This window comes from Oryzias latipes, chromosome 5, assembly GCF_002234675.1.
Source record: "Oryzias latipes chromosome 5, ASM223467v1".
NCBI lineage: Eukaryota > Metazoa > Chordata > Actinopteri > Beloniformes > Adrianichthyidae > Oryzias > Oryzias latipes.
The window spans coordinates 18,007,890-18,020,847 of record NC_019863.2 but is presented as its reverse complement, the minus strand read 5'-3'; the positions used below and the strand labels follow the sequence as shown (position 1 = coordinate 18,020,847).

The following is a 12,958-nucleotide window of genomic DNA, read 5'->3' as shown; positions in this document are numbered from 1 at the left end:
TAATTTCTATAGATCCAGCTTCATAATGGGCCTCAATCCAGGGCTTCCTGAAGGCTAATCAGCTCTCCGACTGAAAGCAGTCAATAGGCTGCTGCCTGCACTTTCCTGCCTGTGAGGTTTGCCACAGGAACATGGGGGTGAGGGTGGGGCAATGCGGTGCTAAAGGAGGATAATTTTGGCTCCGGCCCAATGCCTGCATGTGGGCCTGATACAGCCGAGAGCCTGGCCTGAACTGTGTGCTGTTGTGCTTTCACAGCTGCTGCTGAAGGAAGCACAGCGAGATAACAGAAGTCAAAGTGTGGACATGGGTGGATCACATGGAAAAAATGCTTTCAGCGGGGAAGTAAACACGCCTGCTGGATTCCTCCTTCAATCACTGAACCAGGACTTAAGAAATGCATCAAAGGGAGGCATGTGGCCCTCCTCTTTAGGGAGGTTTATCACAGCTATAAATATGTGGGCGCTTCATTGTCCAAAGTTGAGCGAGTGGATGAAACCCACTATGCCTCAGCGGCTTCCACTTCTATAGGGTCTTTGAAACAGCAGAGCATGCATCTGTCCAGCTTTATGTGCAACATTTTTGCCTAAAACGATGACAGGATTTACCGCCCGTGTGACATGGTAATTACACTGGCTTGTGTAACACTTTTTTTTTTTTGGAAGCAGCTCCTTTAAGGAAAGCCCCACATCCCTGTAAGCGGAGAACCAATCCATAAATACTGGCTGGATATAGAGCGGGCCGATGATACCGGGGGACGCTCCCACAAATGTCAAGAGGGCAGCATTTTGACCCTAAAAAGGGGGGGGAAGACCTCAGAACTTTTTCAGGGTGTTTGTAGAAAACAAAGGGCTGTGGAGGTGAAAACAGAAGCAGCCTGGTATGCGAGTGTCATGTTAATACACGTGTGCGGTGCCAAGCCAAATGCAACTGTAGCTCGAAGGAGAGCAAAACATTTGCTGAGCCTTTAGCAACACATTCGTCATCACAAAGCCGACCCATGTGTCCTGGAGCTGTTCCTTTGAGCGGCACCGGACTGCGCTTCATTTACACCCAGCTAAACTTAACCTCACAGTCTCCATCGGGGGTGGAGGAGGACTCTGGTTTCTGGCAGAACTGAGCGCGCGCTCAGTTTTTAGAGGTTTCCTGTTGCTTTTCATGATGTTATCTGGATGATGTTTCGTTTATACCAATTTACCAAAAGTTATGATTTCTGTTTGAAGAAAGAGCAAGAATTTGCTGACACCACAGCCTCACCCCCCACCTCAGGGTTTGTGCTTTATTATTCATTTTGCCTTAAAGTCTCACTCTGATCATCTTTTGATCTATTGTAAAATCTTCCCCAGTGGTCTTTTAATTATAATTAGTTAATTATTTTTGCCAAAATTTTAAAAAAGCGGTTGTTTGTTCAGAGAGGCAGGAGTTCATTCGAATTTTGCCACTGAATTGTGGACGGGACTGTGGGCACAGAGTGAGCCTGCTTCCATTTCCCGTCATCCCTTTCTTAACACGCTCTCCCATTACCTTACAGCCCCTTACAAAAATGGCCACCCCTATCAGAGCTATCCAACCGTACAGTTTTGAGCCGGATACCAGCTCAGACGAGGAAAACCAAGACCCACATGGATCTATTGGTCTGCAAGTGGATGCATCGGAATGGAGCAGAGCAGGCAGCTGGTGCCCTGCAGGTTGTAGTTTTTATATCACAACTATGAGCTTTTTAAAAGCATTTTTTTCACCTGCTCTCCTATTCACGATTTGAATAAACATGTATTTGTCCTCTATCATGAAAAAAAAGCTTCAAAAACACGATTTTCATTGGAGTGGATCTTCAAAAAGTTTGCCATCCCCCCAGATAACCCCTGAAGGGAAAAACTTCCCCTGCTGCCATGGCAACATGCACCTCTGCAGGTGTGTTCTGGAACACACCTAAATCACAATCCACCCCCCCCACTCCAAAAAGCACGTCTTTGTTGCATCCCCACCTTCAATACAACTTCATATTGAATCATTTTTTACCACATAAAAGTTTTCCTAAATGAAAAAAAAAACAAAACTTGACGGACCCACATATAAGCAGCGTTCCCACAACAAACGTTTGAATTCTACAGGGGAAAACACGGCTCATGTTAAATTAACCCAGTCCATCCAGGTGTCATCTCTTCGCTCACCTGGCCGGCGCCACTTTCATGTTAACCTGGTTGAGCTGAAACATTTAAAAATCCCGCAAACGTGACATTTTATCGTCTTAATTCCATGTCCAGCGTGTTGTGTTTAAGCTAACGGCTCTTTGATGTTGCGTTCAAGGCGGGATAACTTGCCTAAATCATCCATGTTGGCCGGAAATGGTTCCGCCACCGTGAACCGGACCGGTCTCTCTTCTTTTTTTTCCCTTCTCCCCTCCGACGGTCACCGCTGGACTGTGAAGAAGCTGCCGGTTCGGCTCTTTGTTCCCCCCCTCCGACAGGAAAGCTCCGTCACTGACGCGAGGAAGTTTTCAAGTCCCTCCTGGTTTCTGCAGCTCGACGAGTCTTCGCCGCGCTCGCGCGCACACAAACACGCGAACCCGAACACAGTCGGGTACGTGGGCAGTCCACCCCCCAGCCCAGCAGCCTCAACATGCAGCGACATCTAGTGGCAGAAAGCGGTACTACTGTGAAGTACTACGACAGCAGTCCACATAACCACAGACAGAACTGCAGGCTTAAACACCAAATATGCAGAAATATACTGTTGGTACAGTCTGTATGTTCTTTCATTTTTAAGAGGAAGTAATTTGGAATTTGCATATGTAAAGGAATCACAAATTAAACGGCCACTTTAAATGGCACACACCTGTCCACCTGCTCCTTAATAGAATTTTTTATTCAGCCAATCGCATCAATGCATTAAGGCTTGTAGACGAGACCATCTGCTGCTGTTCAAACCGAGAATGGGGAAGAAAGGTGATTTAAGTGACCTTGATCGTGGTTGTTGGTGCCTGGCCGCTGGCCAGATCTACTGGGATTTTCACCCACAACCATCTCTAGCGTTTACAGAGAATGGTCCGAAAAAAAAAGGAAAATATCCAGTGAGCGGCAGTTCTGTGGGCGGAAATATCTTGTTGATGCCAGAGGTCAGAGGAGAATGACCAGACTGTTTCCAGCTGATAGAAAGACAACAACTCAAATAACCTCTGGTTGCAACTGAGGTCTGCAGAAGAGCATCTGTGAACGCACAACACATCCAACAGTGCCACTACTGTCAGCTAAGAACAGGAAACTGAGGCTATACAATTCACACAGACTCAATCAAAATTAGACAATAGAAGATTGGAAAAACGTTGTCTGGTCTAATGAGTCTGAATGTCTTCTATGACATTAGGACGTTAGGGTCAGAATGTGGCGTCAGCAGCATGAAAGCATGGATCCATCCTGCCTTGTAGCAATGGTTCAGGCTGCTGGTGGTGGAATGGTGTGGGGGACATTTCCTTGGGATAGTTTGGGCTCAACATAGTTGCATCACCACAGCCTATTGAGTGTTGTTGATGACCACGTCTATCCCTTGAACATTGCTTGAAAGGAAGTAGGAGGAAGCAATTTTATATAATCCCACCCCTATTTTTGTTCACTGAACTTTTATTTTTTTTATTTGACCATAAATATCATTACTCTCTTGACTTCTTATCAGTTATTTATACTTTACCATTTCAAGTGCAGATTAAAAAAAGCCACAAGTATTAATAAATCAACTGACAACAATAAAGTACAAATTTATTACACAAGAAGGCATAACATTATTTCAGAAATCATTACATATCACAGGTATCCAAATTAGGTGCATGTTGTTAATTAGAGAAAATTGAGCAACATTCAAGGAATTTTAATTATAAAATCATAGATAATCATCAGGAATCATTAAGTCTTTTTTTGACTCCATTAGAAAAGACTATTGCTTTAACCATCATTAATAAATCATTTATTTTCCTGTTTTAACAAGGCTGCAAGGTGGCGCAGTGGTTAGCACTCTTGCATCACAACAAGTAGCCCCCGCCCCGGTTCAAGTCCCGGCTGGGGGACCTGCCACAGAACATCAATGGGGGGCCTACCTGCCACAGAACATCAATGGGGGGCCTGTCTGTGTGGAGATTGCCTGTTCTCCCCGTGCATGCGTGGGTTTTCTCCGGGGTCTCCGGCTTCCTCCCACCATCCAAAAACATGCTTCAAAGGTCAATTGGAAACTCTAAATTGTCCCTAGGTGTGAGAGTGAATGGGTGTGTGATTGTGGTTCTGCAACAGACTGGCGAACAGTCCAGGGTGTCCCCTGCCTTCGCCTACAAGTGGCTGGGATTGGCTCCGGCAGCCCCGTGACCCCGAAAGGGACAAAATAGTAGAGAATGAATTTTCCTGTTTTATAATAATCCAATTAAAGTAGACAAGAAACATCCAAAGTTCTGGAATATGTTTTATTTTTTAATTGATATGGTAGAGTTTTTCTAAAATAAAGGCTTGAAGACAAAGACCGCTACACAAAAATATGAACTGTGGAGGAAGGATGTCCCAATGGAAAAAAAAATAATGCAGCCCCAGACAACGATGAATCAGACTCCAAAAAAACAGAAGCATCTAACAGTACAGGCATTGTTTCCACAACTGAGATGCGTTAGCAACTATGAATCATTAACATGTGCACCAAATGAGGAAATCAGTACAGCTCACAAAAAAAGGCACAAAATGTAGTCGAAATAGCAACAGGACATAGTTTCTTTTAAGTTTGTACTTAGGAAAAAAAAATTATGACTGGAGCTGGAGAGTGGAGCTGTAATTCTACCATAAGAAACCAACATCAGGTTTGCAAAAAGATGATAAGATGCCAGATATATTTACCTTAAACCTCATATTGCTTAATACATTGTAAACAATAATAAAGACTCACCATTTCACTCACCAATTAACTGATTATAATTTATTGCATTGCAAACAATGTAAAACATATCACAGAATACCATAATCTATTGGCTTGCAGGTAGATGCATCAGAATGGAACGGAGCAGGGAGCTTGTGGCCTGCCGATTGTAGCACTCATGTCGCTGCTACTATCATCTGCTTCTGATTTAAAACCATTTGAATAAAAAATACTCAGAAATGCAATTTTAAGCTTTAACGTTCTTGCCACAAGAACATGTGAAAAACACCAAAAACGCAAATATTGGAGTGAAGCTTAAACATAGATGTTTATGGGTGAAGGTTTGCTTCATGAAAAGCACGAGTGTAAAAGCAGAACATTTCTCAAGAATCATTTCATACAGCATCCCAGGTTGAAGTGGCCACTAGGGGGCAGCAGATACTCGACATAAAAATCTCTTTCTCCCTGCAATCAGTAAGTTTAATTAAATATTTTCTAAGCAACAAATACCGGAATTTAACAACACGATTCTGAGTAGAACATAGAGATCAGATACTAAATAGTAGAAATTTGAAAGTGTTGGTTTTACCACACTGCCTTGTTTTAGTGTATTGCTAAAATTATTTTTTTCTTATTCTCAACATTTTTGGATGACATTTGTCGTACATTTGGAATACTAGACTCAATAAAGGCAATTTTTTTGCTTTTACTGTAGTTTAACTTGTTTTTTTTATCAATAAATGTTTGTTTTTTTTTACTTTATCTTTTTGTCGACCCGTTTTATCTGGTCTTGTCATAAATTAGGTACTGCATATGTTCATTAGTGAATGTATTAAAAAGATCATATAAATATATGCACATAAAATATATACTAAAAAAGACGAGGGTACTGGAATTCTGATTCACTGTTTTTATAGCTTTTGACCATAAGTTTACTGTTATTTGTATCTCAGCAGAAACTAAAGTATGAACATTGTAAACTGCGCCTGCAGCACATTTCAAGGTGCTTCCTCTGTAACATTGTTGGGAATGTCAGAGATTTAAATGAAATATAATTTTGTTTCTTTTTTGTCTAGTCTGAGTGGGGTTGTGTTGTGTTTCAGAGGACAGTAGATCAGCTAATACATCCTTAGATACAGTGAAAGCAGCCTGTGTCACTGTTTGTCTGCCCTTTAAAGCTATCTAATGTGATCAAAAACCCCATGAAGAAAAGGCTGAAGCACAGTTCTGACAAAACACAGCAGCCTTTACTGAATGGGAGCTGCAATACGAGGAGAAGGCTGCATGCTCAGGATAATAGAATAATAATGATGGCGCTTCGCGCCGGTGTAAAATAAAGCTCAACATTTAATTTAAAAGATCTATTAAATACAAAGTAAAACATTAAATCTATATATGTATGCAAATAATTTACCCTAAATGTTTTTTTGGTTTTATTGTAATGTTTTTCCAACATCCACAAACGGCCAGTTTTGTCTCAACTTCCAAAAGTAGTTTTCTAATACTACTATTATATTGTCTGGAAAGGTTTTATAAATTTACCTTTACTTAAATATATAAAAACAAAAGACTTATTTATAAAATAAGCTGAAGTTCTAACGGAACATACGGAGCCCCTAAAGGGCCATTGATGAAAAAAAAAAAACTGGAGGAAAAAAATTTTTTTTTCAAGTAAAAAAAAATTTTTTGGGAGTAAAATATTTTTTTTTGAAGTAAAAAGGAAAAAAAAAAAATTATTGGTGCGCAGCAGTTAGTATCAGGTGCGCACCAGTTAGTTTCAGGTGCGCACCAGTTAGTTTCAGGTGCGCACCAGTTAGTTTCAGGTGCGCACCAGTTAGTTTCAGGTGCGCACCAGTTAGTTTCAGGTGCGCACCAGTTAGTATCAGGTGCGCACCAGTTAGTTTCAGGTGCGCACCAGTTAGTATCAGGTGCGCACCAGTTAGTTTCAGGTGCGCACCAGTTAGTTTCAGGTGCGCACCAGTTAGTATCAGGTGCGCACCAGTTAGTATCAGGTGCGCACCAGTTAGTATCAGGTGCGCACCAGTTAGTTTCAGGTGCGCACCAATTAGTTTCAGGTGACATCATGACATTGTCAGTAATATTTCTTGTTTTCAGAAAGTTTACAAGGTCCATATCCTCAACTTTAGCCATTCTCAAGACAACTGTAGCTACTTGGTGCACAATGAGCAAGTAGGTCAACTATCTGATATCTTCTGATACTAACTGGTGCGCACCTGAAACTAACTGGTGCGCACCTGATACTAACTGGTGCGCACCTGAAACTAACTGGTGCGCACCTGATACTAACTGGTGCGCACCTGATACTAAGTGGTGCGCACCTGAAACTAACTGGTGCGCACCTGAAACTAACTGGTGCGCACCTGAAACTAACTGGTGCGCACCTGATACTAACTGGTGCGCACCTGATACTAAGGGGTGCGCACCTGAAACTAACTGGTGCGCACCAGTTAGTTTTATTTTATTTTATTTTTTTACTTCAAAAAAAATTTTTTACTTCAAAAAAAAAATTTTTTTCCTCCATTTTTTTCCTATCAATGGCCCTTTAGGGGCTCCGTAGGAACATTAGCAATATTGTCAAATATTTTTTAACTGGAAAATTTGATAGATTTATGCGTAAAATTAGCTCATTTAAAAAATGATCCAGATAGTTTGAATTGAATCTGCTTCAGGATTTCCTCTTCTTTTTTAAAAGTATTGGCATCTGTTCATTGAGCTCCTGCCTTTGACAGAAGAACTTCCAGGTTCCCTTCAAAATAAAATTCACTGTGTAAAACAAAAAAAATCCTCCCACTGCAGCAGATACACATAAATTAAAAATGTTAGAAAACAGTATCAAACATGGGAATTTCCATTATTATGATTTTGGTGCCCTGTCATCCTTTTTCTTCTATGACTTTTAAAAAATAAACATGACATCATCCATGTAGAATCCAAATATTAAAATTAACACTTTTTAATTCTCTGTTTTTTAATCATCTGACATGTTAAAATTCTAAACATGAATAATAAAAAACACGCAATCCTCTAAAATCAATTAACTACAAACCTTTGATTTTTTGGAAATCATCATTTTCCTTGAAAGTCAAAAAGCCAGACTTAAGGGGAGGAAGGAGCTGCAGACCCTTGCCTTAGAGGCAGTGGAGGGGATTTTCCTGCTCCGTTTAAAATAGCTGCCTCCATTAAATCACAAAAACACCTTTAGTGGAAAAAGTTTGGCTATTTTTTAAATGAAAACTTGCTGTATTGAAAGAATGCAACTTGGGATGATAATTAAATCTTTATAATACATTTACACCACGGTTAAAATGTGTGGATCAAATCTGAGACAGTGAGAAAATAAGGTGCTTGTTTCCTGAACAATTGTGTTACTATTTTTGCATCTTAAACTAGAATTGTTGTGAATAAAAACTTACCAAATCACCTAAGCGAACTAGACTTTTTTTTATTTATTTCATCAAAGGGTTTTAAAAAAATGTCTTTGAATTCTGTAATAATCATTTGATGTAGTGGCCTTCAGAGGGTTAAAAAAAGTCCCTAGCTTTTCAGCATCTTTCCCCCAAAGCCCCTCTAACAGGTGATACATTTGTTAGATTTCACAGTTTATTCATGTTTTTGTCATGTATGTTCTGCTGTAAATATAATATTGGCTCATGTGATTTAAAAACAGATTTACTCTGGATCAAATAAGAAAAAAACATTACATGTTTACAGTTTCACACATCATGACATTCACAAAAAATTTTCAGAAAGCAAAAACATACATGTGGGATTACTGCAGCCTCCAATTTTTAAGGTTTGTAAATCAGTGCAGACCGTGTGACAGCTAACAGCCAACATGGCATAAACATCAAACAGCAATAAAGAAAAAAGCCCATCTCATACGTTTGGCCTTCCCATAATCGGAAAAACTCCACCTCTGCTCTTTTTTGCGTAAACAAATGTAGAATGCATTGCTGCAGAATTTTGGAGACTTTACCCACCACTAGGTGGCATCTTTTCCTGACAGAACATAGTTCACTTTAGACCTGCATTGCCAGAGCTCCCTCTGCATGGCAGTATGTCTTTGCAGAAAGAGAAAAGTTTTCTATGAGACGTGATAAAGTCACAGGATCAAACTGTGTTTAGTGAGAGTAAACGTCAATTTAAAAAAACGCCAAGTCTCCTTTTGATTGACAGGACTAATTGCTTCTTTCCTGCCAGGGTTTTACTGTCATGACATTCAGATACTTCAGATGAGAATTCGGTTTATTTTCTGTCAGAGCAAAGCTCACACTGACATGCTTCAGATTCAAATGTTGACACACAACAACTCATCTACTGGGATTTTATTGTTTTCTCCAATGAACTATAAGATCATAAACATTGAAACTCAATTTATTTTCATCTAAATCACAAAGTAATTTGAAACAGTTGGACACATATATATGTCTATATGAATCTATATATCTATACATCTACATATATCTATCTATTTATATATCCATCTAGATATAGATATATATATATATATATATATCTAGATATATGTATATCTATATATCTATATCTATATAGATATAGATTTTTATGGCATCATTGTGAAATTGGGCAGACATTTGAGTGTGAAGCTGTGCAAAAGATCCCGTCTGCAGTAGCTCATGCTGGAACAGCTAAAAACTTTATTACCCCACATTTTCCCTCCAAGGCATCCCAAATGACCCAGGTGAGTGCAGCAAGGATGACTTGGGGGTGGGGTGCATTTTTCCTCTCCGCCTGCTGCCCAACCATTCCGGTGACTAAACCACCAAAGGCACAACAGTATAATAGCAGCATGGCTGCATCTCAGTAAAACCTTTTTGTTCCGAAGCCAATTCTTTCCTTTGCACACATGCAGAACTGCATAATGCCGCTTCAAAGCAGGGTGTGGGGATTTATGAGGGTGCACATGCAATACTTATTATTCACCTGCACTGCATAACCTGGGATAAAAAAGGGAAATTTTGACAGGTTTCTGGTAAAAGTAAAAGCCAGACAACTGTCTTATTAAAATGACTTCCTTATCTCTTAATAGAGAGGGGATAAACAATTAAGTTCCTTTCAAATGTACGTGGCTTAGTACTTTCAAAGCTGTCAAAGTAGTCCAGTCATCTCCCTGTTTGAAAAGAAAAGCAATTTCCAGATTCAAACTAATAGTTCTCGTCTCCCTCACAGGTCTTGGGTTGCTTTTAAAGATTTTTTTATTTGACAAAGACAAAGAAAGTTTACTCCTGATCCTTTTCCTCTCCGTGAGTAATGATGTGAACCAGATTCTTGTAGTCCAGGTTTCCTGACACATCAGGGGGGAAGGCAGTAAACATCTGCTCCATCTAATCAGCAGAAAAAGGCAGAACAACACGTTACTCAGGCGGCATAAGAGGGTGGTATGATTCACTGACTTTTAGAAAATAATATTTTGCATGAAAACGTGTGTGTGTGTGTGTGGTGTGTGTGGTGTGTGGCTGTCAGGATGACGTGCATCCTTTTGTTTTCTCAGACTCCATGTGCAGAAAGCTTTTGGCTTTAATGATGGTGATCAGCGTGAAAAGACCTCGGTGTACCTCTTCGGCGGAGAATCGATCGGCTTGTGTCGTTAACATCTGTGTCACGCTGCAGATAAAATGACCAAAAAAAAAAAAAAAGGGTTTTAGGTTAGGGCAACCTTGAACAGTTCAAGAACCATTTGGGTCAATTTCTCTCTGACAGCAACCCAGCAGAAGCCATAAAGTCTGACTCCACTATTTAGAAAAAAATAACAATGATCTGTAATTTATGGCATTGGTACTATTATGATAAAATTAAATGAAATGTTTTTTGACATATTTAAAACACAAAGTGAAAACAGCCTTATCTCAAAATATGAAATAGTTCATAACCTTTGACAGAAGTTCACATGACCTTTCAAAATAAAAGACACCCTGTGCATCTCAATGCAGCAGTAAGTGATGTAATGTCAGCAACAATACCAGTTTATTTGACTGTTTGTGGTACATCTCAGCAAGAAATTCATACATTTAATAAACTAAAATGAAATCTGAGCTAATTAAGTAACCCCCATCATATTTTTTGATCCACTTAAAATCCTTAAGTTCGTTTAAAAATAGAGAATCTGCTTTATAATCCGGTGCGCCTTAAGTAGGATTTCGGATTGTGCTTACTGACTTGCAACTGATTTCCTTTGGAACACGGCGCTTAAAAATCTGTCAAAGTATTTTACTATGACTTTGTTGAACTATAAAGAACTGGTGAATTGCTGAAGCATTATGGGTACTGTAGTCAGAAATGAAAACAGAAATGATGTGGGAACTTACTAATCCTTCCTTAGCACTCCTTTCCCTTCAGGGTCAAAGACTTTAAACGCATTCAGGATCGTTTCCTCTGGATCAGCACCTGCAAACAGTAAAGCAGCAATCTCATTTCTTCAAAAAAAACATGTTTTTTTTTTTATTCTCCAACATTTCCTGAATTGGATACCTTTGAGTTTTTCTCCAAACATGGTGAGGAAGACGGTGAAGTTGATTGGGCCGGAAGCCTCTTTGAGCATGTCGTCGATCTCTTCCTGTTTCACGTTCAGTCGTCCTGTGGCAGCCGTTAACAATTGGGTTAGGGTCACTTAAAGCAGCCTTTACTCATCTTATGGTACATGAATGCTGATGGCAGCATACCCAGGGCAGCAAAAGTGTCCCTAAGATCATTCTTGTCAATGAAGCCGTCCCTGTTCTGGTCCATAATAGTAAAGGCCTAAGAGGAAAGGAATATCTGTTGACATTAGCATTTCTCTTTGCCTGGATTTCATGGGATGCATGTTTATAGCTGAACACTGATGAGTATTTATAACAAGTAAGCCCCCCTGCCCTCCTCTAGGATTCAGTCTGGCATCCTGGACATTCCTAACAGTAAATCTGAAGCCTGATCAGTGATGACAGTCTGAATGTCTCAGCACCGCTGACCCTCATACCAACAAGCTTTGCTGCTGTGAAGCCAGCAGCAGGAAAATAGACAGACAGGTGGGCATTTTGCTGCAATCAACAATGGAGATGGAAAGCCGGGGGCGGGGCTTCAGAGCTCAGCGCGTTGCCAAGAACACCAGCAAAGACGAACATCAACCCTTAAAGAGGCTGTTTGGCCATCTCGCCGTTTTGGTAACTTTCTGAGCAAACGTGTCTGTGAAGACTCTCATTCATCCAGGTTGATTCCATCTTAGTTTTTAAAGTTAGAAGACGTTAATATGTTTTCTGAGCAAATGTTCACCTCTTTGAACTCCTGGATCTGGGCCTGCTCAAATATGGAGAATACGTTGGAATTTGCTCCCTCTGCTGCCCTCTTCTTGGCTTTCTTGGGGGCCTTTCATACAAAGACAGGAGAGATGAAGCAACAGCATAAAGGTCTGAAAATGTTCAACAGTATAAAATAAACACCTTACTATGAGACAATGGTGTGAAAGGTTTTATATTTCTGTCACTACAAAACAGCAAAACTGAACTCATGTCACTAAAAACTTTTAAAAACCTGTTATGGAGTATTTCTGCGTCATCAGAGGAGTTGAACCCCTGAAATCAGCTGTTAGTGCTTCATCAAACATCACACATCAACTCACCATGTCTAAGCAGCTTGGGCGTCAGACCAACAGCGCTGCCGGTGAACAATGGGGAGACTGTGGGTGGCCTTTTTGTAACTCTGCACCACAACTTTACTGGATGATATTTATATACTGTGTCCTCTTTAGGAAGTGTCAGGTAAATGAGGCTTCAAACAATACGTGCAGAGATACTGGCTCACGTGAAAAAAAAAAAAAAGAATCCACACCCTCCATCTGCAGCAGCCATCCCCTCATGTAGTCATGAGGAAAGAAAGGAATATCTGGTCTTAAATCTTTTAATCCATCCTCTGTCTACAAACCTTTTATTTGAAACAAGCATGTATGTATGGAGAGTGTAACTGTAACAAAAAACAAACAAAGGAAACACACTTCTCCGATGTGGATGTCTCATTCACAAGTTTGCTTAAGATGATGCATTTTCAGAAAGTCTCTAGTCTCTC

General features: G+C 40.1%; 2 protein-coding genes across 3 annotated transcripts in view; both read right to left on the bottom strand.

Moving 5' to 3' along the window:
- The window catches only part of pxn (paxillin), a 32,985-nt gene extending 30,363 nt beyond the window's left edge, over positions 1-2,622 (bottom strand). For both annotated transcript variants that reach the window (XM_011475163.3, XM_004068885.4), the window contains exon 1: positions 2,320-2,622. In XM_011475163.3, coding sequence (XP_011473465.1) covers positions 2,320-2,332 — 13 coding nt within the window. In that variant the 5' untranslated portion in view covers positions 2,333-2,622. The remainder of the gene's footprint in view (positions 1-2,319) is intronic.
- Positions 2,623-8,484: 5,862 nt separating this feature from the next.
- Positions 8,485-12,814, bottom strand: LOC101155507 (myosin regulatory light chain 2, ventricular/cardiac muscle isoform-like). Its single transcript, XM_011475160.3, has 7 exons — positions 12,516-12,814; positions 12,170-12,262; positions 11,584-11,659; positions 11,393-11,497; positions 11,230-11,308; positions 10,480-10,528; positions 8,485-10,248 (listed from the first exon to the last, which is right to left on the bottom strand). Exons 1-7 carry the CDS (start codon positions 12,516-12,518, stop codon positions 10,144-10,146), a joined length of 510 nt encoding a protein of 169 aa, XP_011473462.1. The 5' UTR covers positions 12,519-12,814; the 3' UTR covers positions 8,485-10,143.
- Between the last annotated feature and the right edge of the window lie 144 nt (positions 12,815-12,958).

Coding starts and splice junctions, on each gene's coding strand:
- LOC101155507 (XM_011475160.3), bottom strand. Junction 11,660..12,169: donor AGATCCAGGAGTTCAAAGAG/GTGAACATTTGC, acceptor CTTTCCTCTTAG/GCCTTTACTATTATGGACCA. Junction 10,249..10,479: donor ATCGATTCTCCGCCGAAGAG/GTACACCGAGGT, acceptor TCTGCTGATTAG/ATGGAGCAGATGTTTACTGC.